The sequence below is a fragment of the Pseudorasbora parva genome, chromosome 19, assembly GCF_024679245.1.
Source record: "Pseudorasbora parva isolate DD20220531a chromosome 19, ASM2467924v1, whole genome shotgun sequence".
In the NCBI taxonomy this organism is placed as follows: Eukaryota; Metazoa; Chordata; class Actinopteri; order Cypriniformes; family Gobionidae; genus Pseudorasbora; species Pseudorasbora parva.
Genome location: NC_090190.1, coordinates 29,271,768 through 29,297,442, shown reverse-complemented (window position 1 = coordinate 29,297,442; position 25,675 = coordinate 29,271,768). Strand labels below are relative to the sequence as shown.

Below are 25,675 nucleotides of genomic sequence, written 5' to 3'. Positions count from 1 at the left end.
ATTTATAGATATATATTTATATATTTAGTATTGATCTTTAATAAAGGGAAAAGTAATTATCGTATTAATCGATAGAATAATCAGTAGAATACTCAATTACAAAAAGAATCGATAGCAAAAGCTCTAGCGTTAATACACTGCAAGCTTGCTCTCGCTCTTATTCGAGGTAAATCATTAACACCATCACCACTTAAAGTACATGTGTTTTATTGAACTAAATACATTACAATCGGCTAAAATAAATACGCAGGTTACTTTTCTGAACAAGAGAGCTCCCGAGTCTGTGTTTCTCACACTGTTCACATGAATCGTGGCGCAATTCAGCACGCACACACACACAAAATAACGGCAGTTCAATAGATAGCGTGCAGCTCTTAAAGCTACGCTGTCTGATATTTTCCCCCATCTAGCGGTGAAAAGGTATATGACCATCCAGTGAATAATAGTTTCTGTTCCTCTCAATTCTGATTTCGTTTTAACTCCTACGGTGGCCGATTTAGTCCAAGATTAACATGGCAATCCTCCTCTTCACAATCGACACGGTGCCATTGAGTGTTAAAAAGCGAAAGGCGAAGCTTGAATTTACGGGTATGTCCCTCTTTGGCTAATGTACTTTCAAGATGGAGGGGCAACATGGCGACCAGCATTCGAACCCCTCACCCGTATGTATTTTCAATGGCATATCATAAACTTATGACAATACTTTATTACGTGAAAGAAGTAAATATACATTAATGAGCACATATATTTTTGAAAGAACTAAGTGTTTTTAGCTGAGAATAAACTAAAAAACACACTATTCCTACTCTTTACAACCTCCTCCAGGTATGGTGTGGTACTAGTGCGCTCCCATGTCCGCATGACCGCTTTCACATGACAAATTTTTCATGTGACCCGTGCCCTGTTCTGAACTAAACTGCCAATATAAAAACTTTATTTATATTCTTAAAATGAGAGCAATCACTGCTTATTTTGAATTTTTAAGTTTAGGCTTAAGAGACATGAACATGTTCATAAATGCATAAAGCATGCATGTTTGTCCATACCCATGTTGATTAGAGTATTAAAAACTTGAAACATATTAATTTATACATATACATTTACAACTGATAAAAATGTGCATTAAGTTGAGATTAAACGTGAGTAAAAGGGATAGTTCACCCAAAAACTAAAATTTGATGTTTATCTGCTTACCCCCAGGGCATCCAACATGTAGGTGTGTTTGTTTCTTCAGTAGAACACAAATGAAGATTTTTAACTCCAACCGTTGCTGTGTGCCAGTCATATAATGCATGTGAATGGGTAACAATTCTATGAGGGCAAAAAAAAACATGCACAAAGAGCCCTGTGGATCATGACGACACATTGATATCTTAAGACACAAAACGATCAGGTTGTGTGAGAAATCGAGCTGTATTTATATCATTTTTTACCTCAAATACAACGCTATATCCAACAGCCTGGAATGCGCTTCACTTCCGGTAAGGTCAAGCTCTGTACGTGTAAAGACATCACTTCCTGTATACACGATCTGGCGTAGTTTATGTCAACGCCAGAATGAATCTCATACACAATGGCAGAGCGTGTACGAGTTTTTTGCTCACATAGAATTGTTACCCATTCACATGCATTATATGAGTGGCACACAGTAACGGTTGAAGTTAAAAATCTTCATTTGTGTTCTACTGAAGAAACAAACACACCTACTTGTTGGATGCACTGGGGGTAAGTAGATAAACATCAAATTTTGATTTTTGGGTGAACTATCCCTTTAACTCTTTATCCCTTTAACTCATGACAATCATGCGATTTATTTGTGATTAAATATTTCAATCGATTGACAGTCCTTATATATATATATATATATTAATACAGTTTGTGTGTGTGTGTGAGAGAGAGAGAGAGAGAGAGAGAGAGAGAGAGAGAGAGAGAGAGAGAGAAATTAAAACTTGCAAATATTCACCACTTTCAATCAGCGTTCTTCTCACTTAATATATTTCTCTCACTTAAGATATTTTTGAGCTTTCTGACCTTTCCACAGACAGCAATTTAATTACCAGACCCAGAAAGGTAGTAAAGACATCGTTAAAATAGTGTGGCTCCGGTGGTTCAACCCTAATTTTATGATGCGACAAACACTTTTTGTGCGCAACCACAAAAAAAAGAGACTTTATTCAAAAATCTCTTCAATCTATTCAGCAAACGCATGCCGTTCCAAAAACGCAAGACCTTTGCTCATCAAATTAAGATATTTTTAAAGGGTCATGAAACCCCAAAACACTTTTTTTTTTAGATGTAAACAGATATGTATAGGCTGCACATCATTGACTACATTTACATGGACGTCAATACTCCGATATTAATCTGATTAAGAGGCTACCATGTAGACAGCGATTTCTAATTACCTTAATCTGATTAAAGTCATAATCTAACTAAACATAAATCGGATTAAGACATGTGGAGTATGCCTATTTTAGTCGCATTATCGGAGAGCATTACAGACATGTACACATCTTAATCTAACTATTAATGTTGTGTCGGAGATTTCGCAGCATTTTGTGATAGGACACATTAACGTTACACACAACAGGGAAGTGCAGAGGGGAGGCTTTGTGGGTTCGAGCCTCTGCCCTTTTTTGAAAATTAATCAAAAGTGCCCCTTTCAACAATCATCGATAATATTGTGGCCAATAAAACAGAATTGGAATTATAATTAATATAACAATGTCTACAAAACAGTAACAAATGGCGGAAAAGTCCCGTTCATCTTTTACATATCTATCAGTCTGAAATGTCGTTGCATAACACATTTCTATGGGCGGTGTGGGTTTTACTTGACTGTTCATTCTGAACACTACGTCCTCTCTTTATATTTTTATTTTTATTTTTGTTGTAATTATAATGCTCATTGTAAAAGTAAAATACAATAAGTTTGTATCTGTAATCGCGAACCAGATGGGTCATTCAGTGAACGCCTGTCTTCCAGTTTGAAAAGCTTAGTCGGAGCAATGTCACAAATGCTGACGTCAGCGTGTGCTTTTCGGCCCAAATATGGGCTGCTGGAGACATGCTGATGTCGACCGCTCAGAGCGATTCTCGATATATATTCATGACATAAAGCTCATTCAGTCCAATCACTGCACTGTAGTATGCATACAAGATAATTTAGTTAATATGCATGAAACAGTCACTTCTGTCAGGCTCGTCTTCCATCATTATTGTAGCGACATGGTGGGGAAGTTTTGGAAGCAGCGTGCGGAAAAGTCAAGGAGGAAAGCTAGGCGTTATGCTGACACGAAGTAACGTAAGGGCGCCGAGCGAGCTGTAAGCGGGCGCCGTCTGTGGAAGCTTTTGCTACAAAGGCTCGGTAAAGTAAAATTAACTTGAGGAATCGCATGCCGAACCTGCAAGCGTTGACTATCTAATTTATGTCAGGAGTGCAAAATAACCAATCTGTATGCTAATGAACAATATTTTTAATGAAATATCAACAAGAATCAAAAGCCACGTCCTCTCCGTTTTATTTGTGGTCACAGAAATGCACTAAACCGCATGTGTTCGGGCTCTTTGGACCCAAAAAAAAAAAAATTTGTCCCAAAAATATTTGGACAAATAAAGATGTAGCTGCCGAGTGACAGCGCGGATCGTCACGGCAACCCAGCGCGCGTCGCTCTGTGCTTCAGATGCGCGGTCGAGAATATGAAGCCTCAAACCCCTTCGCTTTTACCCCGATCTAGAATTTCACATCTCTGTCGCATCGCATGTTCGTGGGTGGTTCACGTTCTCTTATCACGTTGGCGCGTTGTTCATCTTGCCAAACAGCGAGCATATTTGGACAAATATAGTTTTATCACGTTTGCAAAATATTTCGTCATGCAGAATAACATTTATTTTCATTTCTCACTGAATTATGCTGGTTTGAAGAGCTGAATGATTTGCGATCTCTGCTACACGTCACACATAGTTCTCTCCTTCGCTGTACTCATCCCTCATTTAATCTCACTGTGGTAAACAATGCCAACGTGAACAAAGAACATTTCTCAGTACGGCTGTTACTGCTGCTGTTGGTATCGCTAATCTTAATGCACCTAATGACACTCCCCTATTTATGCAAACCATTCCTTCTTTCCACACAATACCATCCCACCTTTTCACAGTCGACCACTCCCCTTTTCAAATCGAAGGTGTGAAAAAACACCGCTGCAGCGGGGGGTTTCATGACCCTTTAAACTTCATAGACAATTTAATTAACACTTAGGCTCAGAAAGATAGGAAAGACATTGTTAAAATAGTCCATGTGACTCCAGAAAAAAACAATTAATTTTAGTTATTAATATTATAAATTAATAACTAATTTATTCAACAATCTCTTCCCGTCTGTGCCAGTCTTCTATGCTGTTGACGAAGTAAATAGTGCAGCACTTCCGAGTTCTACAGCAGAACGCTCGCTCACCATTGGTTAGCTTCTGCGTCAGCATCATACGCATGCAGAATCGGCCAATGGTAAGCCGGCATTCTGATGTAGCACTTTGAAACCACTGCACTCTATTTACTTTATCAACAGCGTAGGAGGTTTCAAAGTGCTACGTCAGAATGCTGGCTTACCATTGGCCGATTCTGCATGCGTATGATGCTGACGCAGCCGCTGAGCGAGCTTTCTTAATTTGATGAACAAAGGTCTTGCGCTTTTGGAACGGCATGCGTAATTAATGACAGAATTTTTGGGTGAACTAACCCATTAATGTTAGTTAATGCATTAACTATGAGCAATACATTTGTTGCTGTATTTAATAATTGTACATATTGTTCGTTAAAAAATTGACAACTGTTCGTTGTTACTTTGTTAGCTCAGGTCCATAAAATAATACTAGATACTTTTGATTTTAATAAGGATGATACAAAATCTCAGAGTTTATTTTGCAATTATTTTACAATTTATCTTATATTTTATGAGGAAACAAACATTTTCTAAATGCAATTACAGTATACACACTCTGCCTTCATATACAATATAATTGGAGGTCTCTCTCAACCCTATTGTTTCCAGATTAAGGACATCCTGAAGGGGGCTCTCAGATTCAACCAGAGTCAACTGGAGGCGGAAGAGAATGAAGAGATCTCCATAGCAGACGATCACTACTGCTCTAGCCAGTATATTACACTAAACGACCAGAGTGATCCAGACCATTTGTTTGCAGACGCAGCTAGTTCTACAAACAGCCAACAAATGGGTCCAGAGCATTATGACCACCAGGAAGGAGACATTGTAGCAGAAAAAGAAGATGAGGTGGAGAAGGAGGAGGTGGTGGTGGTGGAGGAGAAAGTCTTGGCCACTGAAAATGTCCCCACAATACCAGAGCCACAGGTTAGAGATGATTACACAAAACAGTTTTCATGTGAGCAAGTACATGCACATTCTATAAATAAATTTCAGTGTTTTTCTTCAGTATAACTTTAGTATAACAGTATGAATATTTGCTGAGATTAAATATTTGCTGAGAAAAGACTCCAAATGTTAACACTATTCACACAACACACAATCATAAAAACACCAATTTCATAAACCCTTTCTATTGTCTTAGGCCTCTGAAGGGAGAAACTGGGACGACTACATCTTGGTCTCACAGGATGGCGAGCCCTCTGAGAGTGAGGAGCAAAGCATTAGTACCGCGGCTCCACTATTTAAGCATGTACGAGGCCTAAACAAGGCGGATTTTCAAGACCCACTGATGGGGATCACGTCGGGGTCCTCCAGTCCAGATGACGGCAGCACTCACAGCAAGGACTCTGACTTCACTATTGTTAATCCTACTGACCTTTGAACCTTGATTTTCCCAACATATGACTGGACCCATCTTCAACACTTAAAAAAACTTTTGGACGTTTGCACATATGAACTCAGTCTGATTGCCTCATGTGGCCCCTTGCCCTGTAACTCAATCCCTAAACCACACATTCTGTTTCTTAAATCCTGGACCTCTGGCTGTGTATTTAAGTACATCCTTATTCAAAACGGCTCCTTTCTTTGTGTCCCAAATGTGAGACCCTTGCCATAGATCCTTTTCTCTGTTACCCAAATGTGGTATCTAAAGCCATAAAAAGCAGCCTCAACTTAAATGAGATTTTCCCTGTAATTTTCTTTCAAAATGTTCTAACATCTAAAGGTTTTAAACCTCACCTTGACGTTTATGTAGAAAACCTATATTTGTTTTTGCCTAGATCAATATCCTGTGAAATGCATTTAACAGACACTCTCTGCCTCAGATAAAAGCTATATTCTGCTTCAGTTTTTTCCTCTGTCTGTCTTTGTTTTTGGAAAACTGGCTGTTGCGATAAGAACAGGACACTGACAGATTCTCAATCTAGTTGTAGAGAGCGCCTTTATTATGAATATGGACTGAGTGTCTCTCGCATTCACTCTCATCTTTATTGATTTTCCATTAACCAGTGCCTGAGCAGTTGTCCATGTTCTATTTTTGTCTGTATTTTCTTTTCTTTTTTTTAATATCGAGTTTTTAGTCCATAGACCACAACATAGTCTTGTTAAATTATAATTTTTTCCTTTCATATTTGTCATTATTTTTAAGCCTATGGTATGTGAAACTTTTATGTTCTAGTATTTCTCTGGTGTAGCCTCATTTTGTCTTGTTTCCCGTGGTAACTGTGTATTGTTTTGCACATGACACGAAGGATGTTTCTAATACTGATATTAACTCTGAATGAATAAAAAGCTAATCCAAAGATTTGTAGACACTACGGTTTTCTTTATACTTCAAAGTTGTTGTTGTTTTTTGGAGACGACTGCCTTTAAACTATCTCCACAGTCAACAACAGACGATTAGCTGGTTTTGAGGCCAGTGTTTGATATTACCTAAAATTCAGTCCAGATATGCAGTTTATAATTTTCAAACGCGACATCTAGCGGTCAGCTATCGCAAGATTGCCTCATTAATAATGGATTAACTAGCGTTGCATCAAATATATAATCAAATTCAGACTAGTATAACATTTCTCATTTAAATAAAGCAGATTTATTTTGCAATTGAAAAGCTAAACAAAGTTTTAATAGCCTACAATTTTTTTTAATGTCCAGGAAGTAACTTACGTCGCGTACATTCCCAAACGTTTAGACTGTACCAAAATGTATTACATTTAGACTAAAACATTATTTTCGAAATAATTCGAGTATGTAATTAAGTTTTGACCGATTAATGATAAAAAAAAATGTTTATTCCGTATTCATAACTTTAAAATTCGCCTTATTTGGCATGTGCATTTTCCAATTAGGACTGAGAATGGGTGTGGCGCTCTAATGCGACTCCTGCTAGAAGCACAGACCCAACGAGCTACTTCACTTCATTAACTTATTTTGTCATTTTAATGGTTTTAGATATGGTAAGTAACACAATTATTAAAAGTAATTGATCGTTTCGTCTTTCGGCCGCAATCTATGAAGTTCTCTGTTATTAATGTCGAGTTTATTGCTGTAAAATAGTTCGCGCGGTAAAGTCGCCATCAAAGGAAATCAGACCGTTGTCCATTAAATGATGTACATCTGCCAGGAGAGCACAAAATTCGTCCAATTAACGCATTTTAGCCTAAATGCCAAGATTACTTAATGAAGAAACATGAAACAATCGTGTTCGAGATCGGCCCGGTTTGGGCCGCATGTGGTCGAGCACCTTGAAACTTCTTCATCAAGCGTTTTGGTTAACTTTGCGGTTTATTTCTAGGCAATCGGTAACAAACCGCGAGGCCTTGCTTCAAATCTAAGATGTATCAGGGCGTTAAGTTACCCTTGTGCCTTATATGTGGGCTGTATTCACAGGTAATCGTATTTTGAATGTCAAAAACGTAAGGTCGGTTATTGTTTGTTTTTGAGAGCTCATGTTGTACGTTACTTTTTACCCGTTCATTCTATTGTTAATAATGTGCTGAAAATATTGTAAAATCCACAGGATATCCAGAAGCACCGCCAAGGCTTTCCGTCCTCTCTGAAGTTGTCTAACGGTTATATTTTACCTGAGGGCAAGATGACGCCCAACACACTGTTCGTCGGCGGGATTGACATGAAGGTAATGGCGTTGATGATAAACTCAAACTGTTGTTCTGTTTTTGTGGCCTAGCATGTTCAAACTGGTAACTTACAGTTCTAAATTCTGTCTACGTTTCCATAATTTCTAGCTAACTTTACTCCCCAAATTACTCCTCCCTTTACAGTGGTGCACAGTAACTAAGTATTTTTACTTCGTTACTCAACTTAAGTACATTTTCAAGTATCTGCACTTTAGTTGACTTATTTTGGGACACTGTTTTCCTTCACTGAATTTTAAAGCACAATATCATGCTTTTTAATTCCACTACATTTTATAAAAACGTTCCTCGTTATTTCGAGCTGCAGAAATTGCCACCCCCTCAGATGCACGAGGGTTTGTCCGAACGAGCTGATCCTTTTCTGATTACTTTCTATCCAATACACAGTGCATGCTGCCTACTTTTATGAATAGTGTGTAAAATATTACACAGTATGCAAAAAATAATGTTTCAGAGGTGTATGCTACAATGTTGACACATTGGACATTAATTCAACACAGTCTGTCCATGTTACCTTACAAATAAATGTGCTTACCATTATTTTTTTAAATAATTTTTTTAACCTTAAGGCATCTTTACACAGCAAATGCGGCACAGAAATCGATTCTGAAGCTCCATAAAATCACAAAAATGTGCATTTACACAGACTGTTTAATCCTTCTCTGAAGCGGCATAAATGCATTTACACAGGAATTAAAATCGCGGGTAACAATGCGTTGAACATTATTTAAAACTACAGTTTTAACGAAGTGTTATAAATTAATTTAAAACAAATAATAAAATGTATAAAAATAGACCTAAAATAAAAATACAGAATTTTAAATCGTTTTTTTTCTGCCTTCTATAAAGCGCTTTTGATGTTTGGCATAATTCTGTAGGTTTGCTGTAATTCTGCAATTCTTCTATTGTAGGCTATGATATAGTTATTTTATATTTCTTAATAAAATTGTACCTGGTTGACAATGCTATAAAGAAAGTATATTATTACGGGTAGAATACCACAGGATTAAAAGAGGTCCAAAGTTTTTTTTCAAAGAAACAGAAAGTCACTTTAGAGCATTCACAACATGTAGGCTAGGCTACAGGGGCGTCGCATCCGTGGGGGATACACCTAGGGCTGCAACGATTCATCGAGTAACTCGAGTTAATCGAATCAAAAAAATCCTCGAGGCAAAATCATCTGCCTCGACGCTTCGCTTAGTCCATTTAACTACACACAGATATTGGAGAAAGACATTTTTTGTGTAAAGACTCCGCGGTGTCTTATACAAAAGTTATATCCGCGGTGCAGGTGCGTAAACATCCCAAACATTGCAGGTGGATGAGAGAAATCGTTAATATGTTGATTTTAATAAAGACGCGGAACTCTCATATCACGCTAAAACACAATGAATGCGTGTCGTTCTTTAACTTTCGTTTTCAGCTCATGTCGAGATCAAAGACCGCAATGCGAGAGAGAGAGAGAGCGGGCGGGCATCAGCACTGGTAATATCATTTAATATCGCTGTTTTTAAATGAAGAAAACTGTGTGTTGAGCTTCAGGATGCGACGCTGAACATTTAGGTTTCATTTGCGGCAGTTCACGCGTCAGCTGAGGAGATACGAGCAACTCCAAACACATGAACTCGATGGAGTTTGCAGCTTTGCACATGGATCACCGTCATTGTGATGTGTGTGAAATCTTTAATGAGACTTTATATATCCTACTTGATAATATCTTCGAAATGCACCATTAGATGTTCTCAATACTAGGCGCAACAAATATCAGAACAAGCTGTAACGCGCGCGTGTGTGTGTGTGTGATTAGCAGCGCTCGTGCTTTCAGAGCTCAGAGCTGCGTGCTTTCATTGATTTGTGTAATTTAAATATCACACTTTAATCATATTTATAGCAAAGCATATTTAGCATATTTATAGCATATTTATAAATCAAATTTAAAGCAAGCTGTGTTACAATGATTAGCTCAAAAGATCAGCATGTGTGATGTACTTTATCTGAATTAAACATATCTCGCGTTTGATCACGTTCTAGCGGTTATTCCTCCGTGTGATGTATAGGTTGTCGACCCTGGTTTATGTAAATGTAATTTTGCCAAAATATATATTTTTTGTTTTGTTTAGCAAACTACTTCAGTGTAGCTAATATGTGACGATCGGGTGCGGGTGGATGGTTTGCTTCTAACAGCTGATTCGGTGACGATAGAGCTGATCCGCACATCTCTTATTCCAAGTTAACCTGTCCAATATGTCTTGCTCCAGTAAAGGAGTAAATAAGACAGTAAATGCTTATGTCATGCCTGAGCTGAAGCTGATACATGAAAGTTAAGTTGCACAACATAAATACAATGTTTAGTTATTTATATTATTTATAGAATATTTATAGAATATTAGAATATTTATATTATATAGAATTTATAGAATATTTATATTATTTATATTGGCATTATTGTTATTTATATTACTACTATTTAGATTTATTGGTTGTAGGTTTAGTTTTAGATTGAACTATGTTTACCTTTTTAAAGTAATTTGAAATAGATTTTTATTTAATATAATATGGCAATTGTATGCATTAAAATTGTTTAGTTTCACAGTTATTAATGTATGCAATTTCAGCAATAAAACTTAATTTTTCTAAAAAGAAGACAAATTAGATGTTAATTTTAAGATACCCGTCTTATTGTCTCTTATTGCTCTTTAATAAAGAAAAAGTAATTATTATCCGATTAATCGATTAATCGATCGATTAAGTGGCAGATTAATCGATTACAAAAAGAATCGATAGCTGCAGCCCTAGATACACCCACTCTTTTCTTGGTGACAGGTTTCAACACCCGCTCTTTTTCTGCAGTTTTTCCGCAGTTTTGCACAAACACCATAGCCTACTGCAGTCGCTCCTCCGTTTCTCTGGCCGCTCTGTGTCTGCGCTCGCAGCAGCTGCTTCCCCTCCCCACATAATAGGTATTATGTATAGCTTAATGCTCTTTAAATATGTTGTTGCATTGTGAAAAGTTTCGGTGCATAGGACAGACCTGTCCGCGGTCGTTCTCCGTAGTTCTGACCAAAGAAGAGCGATCTGGAATCTCCATTATAGCACCAGGCTGCATACCCCATCTCTCTGAGCCCATAGACTGTAAAAGTGGTCAGGATTGTAATATTTCCCCAAAATGAAGTTTAGTTCTCAGCTCGTATAACATGAACCCGAAAATTCGACAATTCTTGTGAACACACACGTCAATCCATTACAGACGATTTTTGTTCGCGTCTTTATTAAATAGGCCTATAGCCTACAGACAGTTAGGCTATTTAATTAAAACATAATGTTATAGGCTAATATTTAAACATAGCCTAACTATGACATAGTTTTCTTTAACCCTTTGTCCAACGAAATTAAGCGCCAACGCATTTTGTTCCTTTATGACAGCGGGAACAACTCACTCTGTAATTTTTTGCCATATAATCCAGATAGCCTAGGATATACATAATTATAAACTATACATTTTCTACTTTTATGTCACAATAACAACAAAGATTCTGGGAACATATTGTTTATGCACTTCAAAATTTCCAAACGCTGTCTTAATTCATTTTTTTTATTATTAGGCTAATAAAAATTGTTTAAAAGCATTTCTAAATTCAGTTAATATTTCCAAAAAACGAATTTTCGAGCCAAAATAACGAAATGGTAAAAGCCTCCACCATGCAAATTAAATTTAGCCCTTCTCTGGCAGTTAGGCTACAACCCGATGGGTAATGAACGGTAATAAGCTAAATGTTCTAAATAAATATGCACATAGCCTAATGATAATTAAAAAATACACAACTTTAAATAAACTCAAATATTCAATAAACTCAAATGTTGCTTATAGACAAATTACAATAGCATAATGATTGAGTAGCTATAGCCTCTTTCAAGTTGTTAGGCTGCACTATGCCTAAGGGAAAAATCCAAACTTCAGTCTGTTTTAACGACATGTAGGACAGCAGATAGAATATATCAGAAAATATCAAATCTTATATAAAATATCGTTCTCTCCAAGAGATTATAATACTGGGTTGCACAGTGACGCCGACTGGGTTAAGCATTTACCGTTTCTGAGGAGAAATGTTGCAGTGCGTTGATCTGCCAGTTTCTCCAAAGGAAGATTACAAACGGCGAACACTACAGTGGTTAGCTTGATGTGAGTACAGAAAGCATTTACTTTAATTCCTAGATAGTTTGTCTCCTTGCTGCTTCTTGATTCTCACGCCTAGTGAGCTGGCTGACAGGCGGTTGTCATGACAATGATGTAGTTTAAGGCGGCACAAGTTCGCGTTCATTTACACTGAATCAAAACCGCTTCTATGTCGCCTTTGATACTAGGGGCCGAGGTGGATCAGACCCGGCATATTTTAAGTCTGCTTTAATACGGCATCGCGTCTTTACACAGAATTTTGAGCAGACACAGACCCGCATTAGACCCGCCTTAACTCGGCTGTGTAAAGATGCCTTAAGTGATGAAAACCTTTAGACTGTACTTACCAAAGCTCTTGAACCAACCCATAAAAATTCTGTTTGTTGATGTAATTTCACAGAATCAACTTTCCACCCTTTTTTCACTCAAATCAATTGATTACATTTCATTCTGCTCTACAAAATGTATACTGAAAAATGTGCTTAATGTGGTAATGTAAATTTACTGATTTGACAGTTTGAATCAAATTTGCTACATTAGGTTAGCTAATTTTAAAGGTTCGGGTAACAGTATAGCACCTTACAGAAATTTTGTGTATATCAGTTTCCGCTAGAAAAAAATGGTGGTTTCGTTTTCCGGACATTTTGATGATATGCCGGTCAAATATCGCCTCTTAATTAGTAAAGTTGAGGAAAACTGAAAGCAGTTTATGTAACTTAAAAAAAATGACATAATCAGGCCGTATTGCAACATGTTTATTAGCCTAACTTTCAAATAGTCCGAAAAAAAACACATGAATGTCCGATTGACGTTAATCAACCAATTTTTTAAACTATGGTTTCTACATAGGCGCAATTTGCAGATGGGACATGTCCCCACCACTTTTTCGTCTCACGAAAAATACTTAGTTATTAAGTAACAAAAAAATACTTTCGCAAATACTTAGTTATCTTTCAAGTCTTGCACTTGAACAGACAAACGCACACAAAAAGTATGTCAACATGTTCATCTTGATGAGTATCCAAGCAGACAGTCGAGAAAGACGACGCTTATCCCTGCATTAGGTCTTAAAGGGGCAGTAACCTATACTATGTTTAATATCAAACAAAAGATAAGGACATCACTCACTGCTCTTGATTGACTGGCTTGTGTAACTTTAATAAGGTTTAATCTTTAATTTAAATAGTGAAATTTGCAATTATTTTACATTTGATTACTTTATTCAATTTCTCTACCTAAAAACTAATTCAGTGGACTGTTTACATGAGACGTTATATAAACCGATCTGGGGTTTAAATGTGCTGACTCTGTCAGAACATCTCACAAAATGATTCCGACAGTTTGTCTGCTGCTTCAGAAATGTCGACGCTGTCCTCTCCTCTCCAGCAGCTGGAATGAGTTCCCGGTTGCCATAACTCTGATTTGCCACCAGGACTTATGGTTTTATAAAAGCTATTTATTTGTTCTAAACTGTAATGATCATCTCACAAAAATAAATTCTTCTGTCAGGTGCAGTTGAAGTAAAAAAATGCCTTGGACAAACGCTGTCAAGATGAGAGGGTGGATCTGTTATTATTCCAGCATTATCTGCATAAATTCTCACAAAATTAAAAGTTTGTTACCCCTCAGAAAAATGTACTTTCCTATCTTGTCAACTTTATAGCCTGGTGTGAGCACGGCACGCACTCTGTAGTAGTGAAGGCGTGCACTGTATATCACGTCACATCAACGCAAACTCAAAAGTAATAGGGTCAGGCCGTTAACATGGTGAATTTTTTATTTTTTCCCCCCCCATTTGATTGGTTCATGAAAAGGTTTATTCCACCCAGAGGTGTCAAGTAACGAAGTACAAATACTTTGTTACCTTACTTAAGTAGAAATTTTGGGTATCTATACTTTACTGGAGTAATTATTTTTCTGCCTACTTTTTACTTCTACTCCTTACATTTTCACACAATTATCTGTACTTTCTACTCCTTACTTTTTAAAAATAGCCTCGTTACTCCTTTCATTTCATCTTGTTTAAAAAAAAAAAACTAAGCAGATAAATCGCGTCATCTGGGTAGTGTGAATTTTATTGTGGTTGGATGAGAAGTGTAAACATATACCATTTCAACATTCTATTGGTTACTACACGATCCGTTGCGCCTGCACATGATTCAAAGCACAAATCACACACAATGTTGCCATATTGGGCGGGTTCCAGCGGACGAGCACGCATTTTCAGTCAATCAGCGATCAGCAGGCAGACGCGGTCATTCATGACAGCCAGGTTTTTAGCGCGATAACTCGTCGTAGATGTGTATTCAAGTGATCACTATGCTAAAGTGGCATACATACATTATATATATATATACACAAGCTGTTTCTACAGTAAGGAGTGGGAGAGTGTACCAACTCTCAAACGTGGATTACACCTGTGACTCGAAGACTCTTTATAAATATAATCATGATTCCTGTCCATCATAATTTACACACTCAGGACATCTGCAACTAGCAACCCCCGCAGCTGCTGAAAGAGGTTTGAATCAATGATGAATATGTTTTGACTGGGCTAAGTGCGTGTTCTATGAACTTCACAAGGGTAGGCTACTGTAGCTTTGTCGGAGCAAAGCTAAGCGCATTGTTGTTAATTTTTTGTCGGCGGATTATTGTACAGTATCAATGAATTGCGCATTTTGGAAGTGGTGTGTTTAGGCTTGTGCCGATTTTTCGATAATGCGATTCATCACGATAATGAATATGCACGATATTATCGTGGGCACTTTAAAATATCGTAAATGATAATTTATTAACAATTAATATTTTTTTATAATGCACATAAGAATACTTTGCCCATCAACCGTATAAATGCTCAACACCGCTGTATTCTGCGTCAAAGGGACGCGCGCTCAGGTGTAAATGAGAAGCACATGAACGAGTGAAGGAGACAGCAGAGGGTGATGATGAACTGCAGAATGCAGCGCTTTACCCCGGAAACCCCGCAAACAAAAGAAACCGCGTGTAGTTTTTAAAACAGCCATTTGTTTTTTTGTAATCTTAATGTTGTTCATCACAGCACCAAATACTTCATACTTAAAGACTTAAAGGGGTACTTCAGCGCTGGGAAGATGAATCTGTATTTAAACTGGGTCATCAATGCAGTAGAAATGTGAAATTATTTTGGAATTTGGTGCCTTCTAGACTGAGAATAGACAGAAAATGTATTTTTGTCTCATGGGGATGAAAGACTACCATTCCCAGAATGCTTCGCCAAAGCCACCAACTTGATTTCTGTGACTGAGTTGGAGAAGACACTACAATTAAAAACTGAACGTGTGTGTTCAATATAATGAGTGAGTCACCGCGCCAGTATCACAGCACTGAGCACTAACTGCAGGAGTGATGAGAGCTGAGGTAATCGCGACTACACTCGCGGCATACAGCGCGAGTTCAGCCTGGCCTTTGCCAGTTCATGCCTTTGCAAGCTTAACTTTCATAGAAATTAATTTGAGAAGTTAAAAGACTTACATTGCTCACCATATTTCCGTTTAAATGAGTGCCTGTATAGCTGCCAGCTGAGCTCTCCCTGCAAGCTGAGTGTGATCTCCATCCCCCATGCTTAGATTCAAAACATGCGGAAATGGCTCCCTCTGCTGGCTGTAGTCTTTAGCCTTTGGGCAAACATTCCTCCTATGATGCAAAAATCGTCAATTTGCATCATAGGAGGAATTTTTCCAGAAATCAAATGCATAAATCTCTTGTCTCAGGGGGATATGAGGGGGGAAAGCACAATCATTTGAATATACTCCAGGGTTTCTACTGATACAAAGCCATATGCTAATCGCTGAAGTAACCCTTTAATAGGCTATTTATTTTCAAACTCAAACATTGTTTTAATCTGGACTACAACATGCTCTAATGATGAGAACTGTTCTAATTATTTGTTATTGTTCAGTAAAACTTTGAGACATGGCTTCATTAGTTAACATGTTAATTCATTATTACCAAACTGACAAATACCTATAAAGAATTAATTATTCTAAGTAATGTTAATTTCTTAGTTACTGTTTAATAACATTAAAATCAAAATAACTTTTTTTAATGGACCTAGATAAAACTAACAATGATCAGTATTTCTTAACTAACATTACCAAAAACATTATACTTTCTGTAACAAATGTAGATATTGCTCAGTCTTAGTTAATGCATTAAATAATGAGGCCTTATTGTAATTTGTTAGCCTACCTGTTGTTCTTTATAGCCTAATTCTTTTGCACTTTAATCTGTTTGAAAATTGTACTTTTACAGCTCTGAAAAAAATCAAGAGACAACATTGATTTTTCATTGATTTCTCAATGTTAAGTGGTCTCAATTTTTTTTTCAGTGCTGTATGTATTTTTGGTGCATTATTGTATTTAAACATTCAGTTATTTTTGTTATTACAAAAATAATTCTTAAAGCTGTTATGCTATGGCAACACTTTTTTTTCAACTTATTTCAATATCGTGATAACTTCAGCAATTAATCACAATATGAAAAATTGATATCGGCACATGCCTAGGTGTGTTAAAATGTCTGTTAATTATGTGCTTTTTCTGATCTCTTATGTTGGGCACTGTTTGCACTTAAAGTGGCTTATTCAATAAAATATCATCCCATTATTTTGGCAATTTAAAGTTTTGGTTGGTGAGCTTTGAGCCCTGCATAGGCCTCAATTCTAGGCTCGCCTGGCCCGAGTCTGACTGGAGTCCGTTTAGTTTCTTTTTTGAATCCTCCTTATGAGTATGTATGACATACTCCTGTAGTCCTTAAAATAGTTCAGCTTTGTTTTTAATGTCTAAGTAGTTATATTTTGTTTAGTTTCTTTATTAAGTTAATTTAGAAAAATGTTTGGATAATTTTTTTTGTTTGTTAAATTAGTTTTGTATTTTTTTAAAGTGACAATCAAGCAGTCAGCGGCCGACAGTGGGTATGAGGTAAAAATGGGCCCGAAGCCTGGCCCTAGGGGCGTTAAAAAAGTCAGGGTCCGTCAGGTTCAGGCAAAAATGTAGGACTGTAAATCGTCTACCCAATCTGGCAACACTGATCACACATGTAGCCTACATTTACATTCCGATAAAGGTTATTGGTAACATGCCTCTGAAGTTTGAATTTTTGTACCATTACATTACTTATAGGTTAAATGTAATGGTACAAAAATTCAATAGGCAACTAGTCATCATATCGTCCGCTTTAGGAAACATGTTAATGCTCAGCAGTACACATGGTATTTTTCCATTGTAGCTTACTAAAATGCATTCATTTTTAATGGGTATATATGGGGCTGAAACAGGTAGCCAGTGCATCCCAAATTTTTCAACATTAACATTTGAATATAACATTATAGTCATTATGGCCTTTAGAAAATTGTTTGTAGCCACGTTTTGACAGCAGGAACTTTGGGTGGTACTCTGTGTGTTTAGACCGCAGGAACCAGGGTCTAAATGAAGTTACGGGTAAATATTTCCCCCTCCAAACGGCCCTGCTCGCGAGGTAGTACTTTTTCGAAGTTGAGGAACTTTCAAGGGCGGGACTTGGGCGCTGAACATGCTGATTGGTTTAGCTCACGCAGCATTTTATTTCAACCAGCATTTTTAAAAGTCTTTTGCAAGGTTCGGTCTGCGTTCAGTAAATATCAGTCTTGCTCTCTGTCTGATGGCGCGCGTTCGTCTCAGCCATCTCACGTTCAATGTCTGTAATAGCTGATAATAATATACATTGTCATTTTAAATCTAGCTTTACAAGCTTTCTGAATATGCTAGTGCTCTTTTCTGTTGTTGTTAATTACCTCTTTAGTAAACCTAACGTTATACATAACCAGCAAAAGCAGCTCCGTTTGAATCTCTTCATTTTTATACTAAAATACTAGTTATTCATTTTTTTTACAGTCTATTTTTCACCATGTAAATGACCTGACCGATTACTTTTAAGTGTGCTTCCTTACATGACTTGACAGGCAGGGGGCAACAGTCTAAGCAGAGACGCCCAGACTTCCTTCTCCCTAGCCACTTCCTCCAGCTCCTCTGGGGGAACCCCGAAGCGTTCCCAGGCCAGCCGGGAGACATAATCCCTCCAGCGTGTCCTGGGTCTTCCCTGGGGCCTCCTCCCGGTGGGACGTGCCCGGAACACCTCCCTGGGAAGGCGTCCAGGAGGCATCCGAAATAGATGCCCGAGCCACCTCAGCTGGCTCCTCTCGATGTGAAGGAGCAACGGCTCTACTCTGAGCTCCTCCCGAGTGACCGAGCTTCTCACCCTATCTCTAAGGGAGCACCCAGCCACCCTGCGGAGAAAGCTCATTTCAGCCGCCTGTATCCGGGATCTTGTCCTTTCGGTCATGACCCACAGCTCATGACCATAGGTGAGAGTAGGAACTTAGATTGACCGGTAAATCGAGAGCCTCGCCTTACGGCTCAGCTCATTCTTCACCACGACAGATCGGTACATCACCCGCATTACTGCAGATGCTGCACCGATCCGTCTGTCAATCTCCCGTTCCATCCTTTCCTCACTCGTGAACAAGACTCCAAGATACTTAAACTCCTCCACTTGAGGCAAGAACTCTCCACCAACCTGAAGTGAGCAAGCTACCCTTTTCCGACTGAGAACCATGGCCTCGGACTTGGAGGTGCTGATTTTCATCCCAGCCGCTTCACACTCGGCTGCAAACCGTCCCAGTGCATGCTGAAGGTCCTGGTCTGAGGTTGCCAACACGACAACATCATTCGCAAAGAGCAGCGACGAAATCGCGTGGTCCCCAAACCGGACACTCTCCGGCCCTTGGCTACGTCTAGAAATTCTGTCCATAAAAATTATGAACAGAACCGGTGACAAAGGGCAGCCCTGCCGGAGAGACCAACATGCACCGGGAACAACTTTGACTTACTGCCGGCAATGCGAACCAAGCTCCTGCTCTGGTCGTAAAGGGATCGTACAGCCCTAAGCAAGGGGCCCCGGACCCCATGCTCCCAGAGCACCCTCCACAGGGTGCCACGAAGAACACAGTCGAATGCCTTCTTCAAATCCACAAAGTACATGTGGACTGGTTGGGCAAACTCCCATGAACCCTCCAGCACCCTGTGAAGGATATAGAGCTGGTCCAGTGTTCCACGACCGGGACGAAAATCACACTGCTCCTCCTGAATCCGAGGTTCCACTATCGGCCGACTCCTCTCCAGTACCCTGGCATAGACTTTCCCAGGGAGGCTGAGAAGTGTGATCCCCCTGTAGTTAGAACACACTCTCCGGTCCCCCTTCTTAATAAGTCTGCCAGTCCATAGGCACTGTCCCCAACTGCCACGCGATGCTGCAGAGGCGTGTCAGCCAAGACAGCCCCACAACATCCAGAGACTCTAGGTACTCAGGGCGAATCTCATCCACCCCCGGCGCCTTGCCACCGAGGAGCTTATTAACTACCTCGATGACTTCAGCCCGGGTGATGGACGAGTCCCCCTCTGAGCCCTCAGCCACTGCTTCCTCAAAGGAAGACGTGTCGGTGGGATTGAGGAGATCCTCGAAGTATTCCTTCCACCGTCCAACAATATCCCCAGTTGAGGTCAGCAGCTGCCCATCTCCACTGTAGACAGTGTTGGTGGGGCACTGCTTCCCCCTCCTGAGGCGTCGAACGGTTTGCCAGAATCTCTTCGAGGCCAACCGATAGTCTTTCTCCATGGCCTCACCGAACTCCTCCCAGGCCCGAGTTTTTGCCTCCACAACTACCCGGGCTGCCGTCCGCTTGGCCTGCTGGTACCTGTCAGCTGCCTCAGGAGCCCCACAAGCCAGCCAGGCCTAATAGGACTCCTTCAGCTTGATGGCATTCCTTACTTCCGGTGTCCACCACCGGGTTCGGGGATTGCCGCCTCGACAGGCATCGGAGACCTTACAGCCACAGCTCCAAGCACCCGCGTCGACAATGGAGGTGGAGAACATGGTCCTTTCAGACTCAATGGCCCTCATTTATCAAAAGTACACCAAATTTCCAGCGTACACCCAAACCCACGGTGACTTTGAGATTTATCAATATGGACGTTGGCGTACGGCACGCTCAAATCCTACGCCAGCTCAGGAGGTGGTGTACGCACGTTTGAGTTAGTGTGAAAATGCGCAGAAAAACAAGTCATAACACCACAAAATGCACTGACAAGATATGCTATTGTCAATATATGATATTATGACCCACTGTTAAAAACCACAACAACAACATTGAGTGTTTATTTTTGTGCAACATGAACGTCAATATTTAATTTGTGTGACTTTACCAAAGCGTTTGATTTGTAGGCATATGTATTCCTCCAATCGCTAGCCTGTGCGCTTTATCTGACGTTTCAGGCCCGTCTGGCCCAGGCAGCTGCGCACGGACTGGGACTAAAATAATTCAGACTGACAAAATAATAAAAATGACCTTCTTCTTTTAAATAATAATAAAATTAATAAAAACGACATTCTTCTTCTGAATAACAAGCGTCATTAAGAATAATAATCATAATAATAATAATAAGAAGAAGAAGAAGAATCTTACAAATTAGTAAATATTAATGTGAACGAATGGTAGTACTCCACATCCACATACATGTGCCGTGATACGAAATTAAATGCTAATTGTTTCAAAACGTGCTGTAAAATAATGCATTGTGATGGTAATTTATCATCCAAACAGCTATTTAAACTGCTGGAGTGCGCTTCTCAACCTCCACATTATTAAGAGTACTCGTAATTTGGGTCCATATTTTGTTTTTGTAGGTGCCTTAAATCCCACACTTTAAACTCCCCAATAAAACTATTTAGTTTTTTTTTTTTTCCACTTCCCTGGTGATGGTCTCGATGGGCGCGTCTCAATCATCTCACTAGTTCAGTAGTCAGGGCACTAATCAGGGAGTCAGCCCATTGACTTATGTCCTAATCAGTGCCCTGACTAGTGGACTAGTGAGATGATTGAGCGCGCCCGATCTCCACGTCGGAGAAGTTTCGCTTCTTTGCCGTCTTCTGTTTGTCTATGACGTAAAATGAGGGCGTGGGAGAGGCGGAGACTTGAATAAATAGGGGCGTGTTATTCTAATGACGATCGTTTTCAGCCGCCACATTTATCAAGGGCAAGTATTGCGTACATCTGGATTGCAGAGGTGCGCACAGTTTTTTATAAATCAGGCGGTGAGAGGAGTGTAAGCATAATCTTACGCCAACATATACACCAGTTTCTACGCAAGATTGATAAATGAGGGCCAATATCTCCAGCCTCCCTCGGGATCTGGTCGAAGCTCTGCCGGAGGAGGGAGTTGAAGATCTCTCTGACAGGGGGTTCAGCCAAACGTTCCCAACAGACCCTCACAGTACGTTTGGGTCTGCCAAGGGGGGAACTGTAAAAAAAGTTCCTGGTACAAATTGTTCAGGGTAATTTTGGTGGAAACGGGGCTTTTGAGGAGGTGGGGTAGTGCACTATAGGCCCCTGTGGTGTGGCCTAAGCTTGTCTCTTGGCATTTTTTTCCTTACATTACTTTTACTTTTATACTTTAAGTACTTTTGAAACCAGTACTTTTATTTAAGTAAAAAGCTTGAGTTGATACTTTAACTTCTATAGAAGTATTTTTAAACCCTACTTCCACTTGAGTAATGAATGCGAGTACTTTTGACACCACTGATTCCACCCCTCTCAAACCAATTACAATTTCATTTGGTTTGGGAATTTTTATTCCGATTGAGGTGTTTGTATGGTGCATTTTCATTCGGACTGGACTTTAAAATGGATTACAGTGCTCCATGAAAACCCTATATTTGCTGCTTCGCTACTGTTCGGACACTCTTGCTTATTGCGCCGCGCTTTGCTCTATCGCTTCTATATTTTATCTCATAACTTCAACTTCAGCAAATCAATCACAGTGCTCAAACAACAAAGCTTGACTTTAATGATAAAACTTGAAACTCTGGAGACTGGATTACTACAAAAAAACGAACATTTCATCCGACCAGCCTCTCCCTGCCATCAGCTTACATTCCGGAAGGGAAATTACAGCTGCCTACTATCGAAAGGATAAGAAAATGCCTCTTTTAGTTCAAGAATCTACTTGCTGCAAAAACTGCCACTGACTTTCACAACGGATTGCAGTTCTTGAAACGAAGTTATTTGCGGAACTACCAAACCGGACAAATCACACAGCAGAGCTTCTTCACGAATGTCCTCTGCACACAGCTGGTGAGTCCCATAAATTTAGTGCTACTCAACAGATAGAGAAACAAGTAACTGATCAACACATTAATCGATGGCACAAACAGGGGGCAAGACCCAAACGCACTCGAGACGTCAGATTGTCACAAGCTTCATATATTGCTGCAGTAGCATGCTCTACCCCAGACACAAGGATTGCAAACACTAGTTTCCGACCACCATCGATACATCTTGAAAACAGATTTGAAGTATTAATGAATGAGGGTGATGAATCCCAAAACGTGAACACAGATTAAATCAGCCAACAGCTAACACTAATGCTAACAGGCGCTCAAGGTCGAGCAGACAGCGGCCCTCAGCTCAGAGTGCAGCCGAGCCAAGGACTCTAATAGTGGGTGACTCCACAGTCAGAAACATTAGCAGCAGAGATACAACTACATGCTGTCTTCCACAAGCAACCATTTCTGACGTAAATAGGAAAATTCAGAACATCCTGATAAAACATAAGACCGAAAATTGACTTATCATTCATGTAGGGAAGAATGATATTCAGAGAGAGCAGTCAGAACTCATTAAAAGGGATTTCAATGAACTTTTTGAAATACTTAGCAAACTGAAAGTTCAGCTGTTCATCAGTGGACTCTACAAAAACAACGCTTCCTATTCTCGACCTGCGAGAGCAAAAGGACAACGCCCCCGAATTTGCGTGTTCTTGTGGGCGGAGGGTTCGTCAACAAACGGTTTTAGTTGCGTCATTAAACCTGGAAGTGCAGAGGTGTAGTCCAAACCAGCCGTTCGCTGTAGGCTTTGAAAGGAAACTTCTATTAAATAAAATATCTCGCTTGGCATTGAACTTTGAGCTTTATAATTTTACAGGTATCATTTATGCTCTAACAGCAACATTACACACTAACTAAAGTTTAAAAGATGGAATCGCAAAGAATGGGACCTTTAACATTCACATAGACAATATTGAATCCAGTACAACAAAAGAGCTCATGACTGTTCTTAACACTTTTGATTTGACACAGCATGTAAATGGACCCACACACAATCGTGGACACACTATTTCTTTACTTATCAGTAAGGGTCTAAACAGTTCATCAATTGTTATTAAGGATGTCACACTGTCTGATCATTTCTGTATTTTCTTTGATATATCAACCTCTCCTGCCATTGAAGCTAGATCTGTCTCTGTCAAAAAGAGATGCTTAAATGAGAACACTAATGTGCTGTTTATGAAGGCTTTATCTCTAACACCAAGCATATCTGCAGACTGTGTTGGTTTTCTCCTTGACTCCTTTAACTCAAAAGTAAAGAGTGTAATTGATGATTTTGCTCATCTAAAAGTCAGAAAAAAGAGTACCAAACAAAAAGCACCTTGGAGAAACTCAACAGCAATACAAATAATGAAAAGACAATGCAGAAAATCTGAATGTGGCGGAAGACAAAACTTGTAGTCCATTATAACATCTATAAAGACACCCTTCATGCTTTCAATGTTGAACTAGGCAAAGCTAGACAGACCTTCTTCTCAAATATTATAAACAAAAACATAAACAACACGCGCACTCTTTTTGCTACTGTCGAGAGACTAACAAACTCCCCGAGTCACACTCCTAGTGAAATGCTCTCCGACAGTAAATGCAGTGAGTTTGCTTCCCACTTCTCCGAGAAAATCAATAATATCAGAAAGGCGATCAGCACATCCTCTAGTTGCTCTGGGGTCAGTCAGATCATACCAAACCCTCGGAAAATTAGATTGTCAGATTTCGAAGCTATCGACTGCAAAATTTTAGAAGATACAGTACAGCATCTTAAAACATCAACCTGTGCCCTAGACACACTCCCCACTTTTTTTCAAAAGTGTGTTTAACTGTTTAGAAGCAGATCTCCTAGAAGTGGTGAACTCCTAACTTCTCTATGGGACTTTTTCAAACTCTCTTAAAACTGCAATAGTTAAGCCTCTTCTGAAAAAGAGAAATCTGGATAACTCCATACTGAGCAACTACAGACCAATCTCAAATCTCCCCTTCATAGGCAAAATCATTGAAAAAGTTGTTTTTAATCAGCTGAACAAATTCTTACGCTCGAATGGATACGTTGACAATTTTCAATCTGGTTTCCGTCCACATCACAGTACAGAGACAGCGCTCATAATGATTATAAATGATATTCGCTTAAACACTGATACAGGCAAAACCTCAATTGTGGTACAACTGGACCTCAGTGTAAATCTGTTTAGTATTTTGTTAAATTCAACAACTTATCACAGTTATAGAAATGTAATATTTGGCTCAGGTTTTGTTGTTGGGAAAAAACACTAAATTTAATTGCCAATTATTAATTGAAATCAAATGTGTATGCAGTAATGTTTCTCCTTAACCAACCTTTGTGAATGTTGAGATCTATTTTACTGTGTCTGAATGATAACTTATAACAGATTTCCTCCTGGTGTCTATTCTAAATCTATTCTTTTTTTGTATGTTATATATGTCAAAATCTGTGTAAATAATAGAAAGGTCGCTGATTAACACTTGCAATTCAGTGTCGTGATGGTTTAGAAAAATATTCTGAAGGTAGTAAAAAAGGTATTAAAAAGTAGTAAATTTAACTTAAGGATCGCTGTATATACCCTGATAGAGAAGTACAAGACGGGCCACCTCCGTCTGTTGACACAACTCAGATTCTTCAAAACAAAGACAATTGCTCAGATTCTGCCTGTTGTGATCAGAAATATATATCACATGATCCTTCAGCAATCACACTTATATTATGATTTGCTGGTACAAAGTCATCTAAAGCCATTCCATTCCAAGCCACACCACATAATTGTGCAGGACAAGGATATTATATTTATTTCCATCGTTAAAATAAGGTTGACTGAAACTCGTCTTCCCTCCGCTGTAGCTGTAAATCATCTCAGTTCAGCATTCAAACGGTGCGTCGCGTAGCCTACGGTTACGACAGTTAGCAGGTAAAACTCTCGAAGATCATATTCCCATTAGCCTATAGATCTGTAAATTAAAGGGCTGCGGTTCATCTCACATCTGATGAGGCATCTTTATTATGGGTTGTAACTTGAAATAATGCTTTATGTATGTGTCTGTCGATGGATACATGTGCTGGCTCCTCAGTGATAGCCTACACTAAAACAACAGCGATAATAAAAGAAAAACGTGGACAAAAAGATCTCTCTTTGTAAACTGTTCAATGCATGCGAGTGCTAC

At 39.1% G+C, this 25,675-nt stretch overlaps 2 protein-coding genes across 4 annotated transcripts in view; both read left to right on the top strand.

Moving 5' to 3' along the window:
- Positions 1-6,741, top strand: part of tbc1d5 (TBC1 domain family, member 5) — an 89,423-nt gene extending 82,682 nt beyond the window's left edge. Inside the window, exons 22-23 of the mRNA XM_067426335.1 lie at positions 5,048-5,365; positions 5,583-6,741. Coding sequence (XP_067282436.1) covers positions 5,048-5,365; positions 5,583-5,822 — 558 coding nt within the window. The 3' untranslated portion in view covers positions 5,823-6,741. The remainder of the gene's footprint in view (positions 1-5,047; positions 5,366-5,582) is intronic.
- A 528-nt stretch (positions 6,742-7,269) lies between these two features.
- The window catches only part of dazl (deleted in azoospermia-like), a 62,745-nt gene continuing 44,339 nt past the window's right edge, over positions 7,270-25,675 (top strand). Inside the window, exons 1-2 of one of the 3 annotated variants that reach the window (XM_067426338.1) lie at positions 7,270-7,395; positions 7,959-8,075. In XM_067426338.1, the coding sequence (XP_067282439.1) occupies positions 7,381-7,395; positions 7,959-8,075 (132 nt within the window). In that variant the 5' untranslated portion in view covers positions 7,270-7,380. Of the gene's footprint in view, positions 7,396-7,560; positions 7,829-7,958; positions 8,076-25,675 lie in introns of those variants that run through there. The other 2 variants (XM_067426337.1, XM_067426336.1) reach the window with 2 other exon arrangements.